The sequence below is a fragment of the Apaloderma vittatum genome, unplaced genomic scaffold, assembly GCF_000703405.1.
Source record: "Apaloderma vittatum isolate BGI_N311 unplaced genomic scaffold, ASM70340v1 scaffold29305, whole genome shotgun sequence".
Lineage (NCBI taxonomy): Eukaryota > Metazoa > Chordata > Aves > Trogoniformes > Trogonidae > Apaloderma > Apaloderma vittatum.
The window spans coordinates 2,653-3,104 of record NW_009716966.1 but is presented as its reverse complement, the minus strand read 5'-3'; the positions used below and the strand labels follow the sequence as shown (position 1 = coordinate 3,104).

Here is a 452-nt window from a genome sequence, read left to right as displayed (position 1 = left end):
GATGCTAGCACAGAAGGAACAGGGAAGCCATCCGTGGGGGATGCCAGTGTCCCTGGGGCTGCCAGCACCAGGTTCCCATGGGCAGCAGACAGTGTGCCCCTTCCTCCATGGCTGCCTTTGCCTCCCACGGCCTGGCAGAGCGGGGCAGTGAGCAGGCCCTCTGCTTCCAGGGACTGGTACATGAATGGGAACTACCTGGTGATACTGGTTTCCGTCACCATTATCCTGCCCCTGGCCCTGATGAAACAGCTGGGTAAGTTAGGGGGGTGCTGCCTGTGGCACTGGGATCCGGCACCTCTGGGGCTGCCGCGGGGTGACGGTGCCAGTCTGAGGGTGGTGGGCAAGGAGAGGGGAACCCAGCCAGGGTGAGGGTCCTGCCCACACCCACCGGCCGCTCTCATCCCTCACCAGGCTACCTCGGCTATGCCAGCGGCTTCTCCCTCAGCTGTATG

At 63.9% G+C, this 452-nt stretch overlaps 1 protein-coding gene across 1 annotated transcript in view; it reads left to right on the top strand.

The window, feature by feature from the left end:
• Positions 1–170: 170 nt before the first annotated feature.
• The window catches only part of LOC104274194 (sodium-coupled neutral amino acid transporter 3-like), a gene marked incomplete at both ends in the record, with an annotated part of 2,445 nt that continues 2,163 nt past the window's right edge, over positions 171–452 (top strand). Inside the window, 2 exons of the mRNA XM_009869742.1 lie at positions 171–253; positions 412–447. Of these exons, the coding sequence (XP_009868044.1) occupies positions 171–253; positions 412–447 (119 nt within the window). The remainder of the gene's footprint in view (positions 254–411; positions 448–452) is intronic.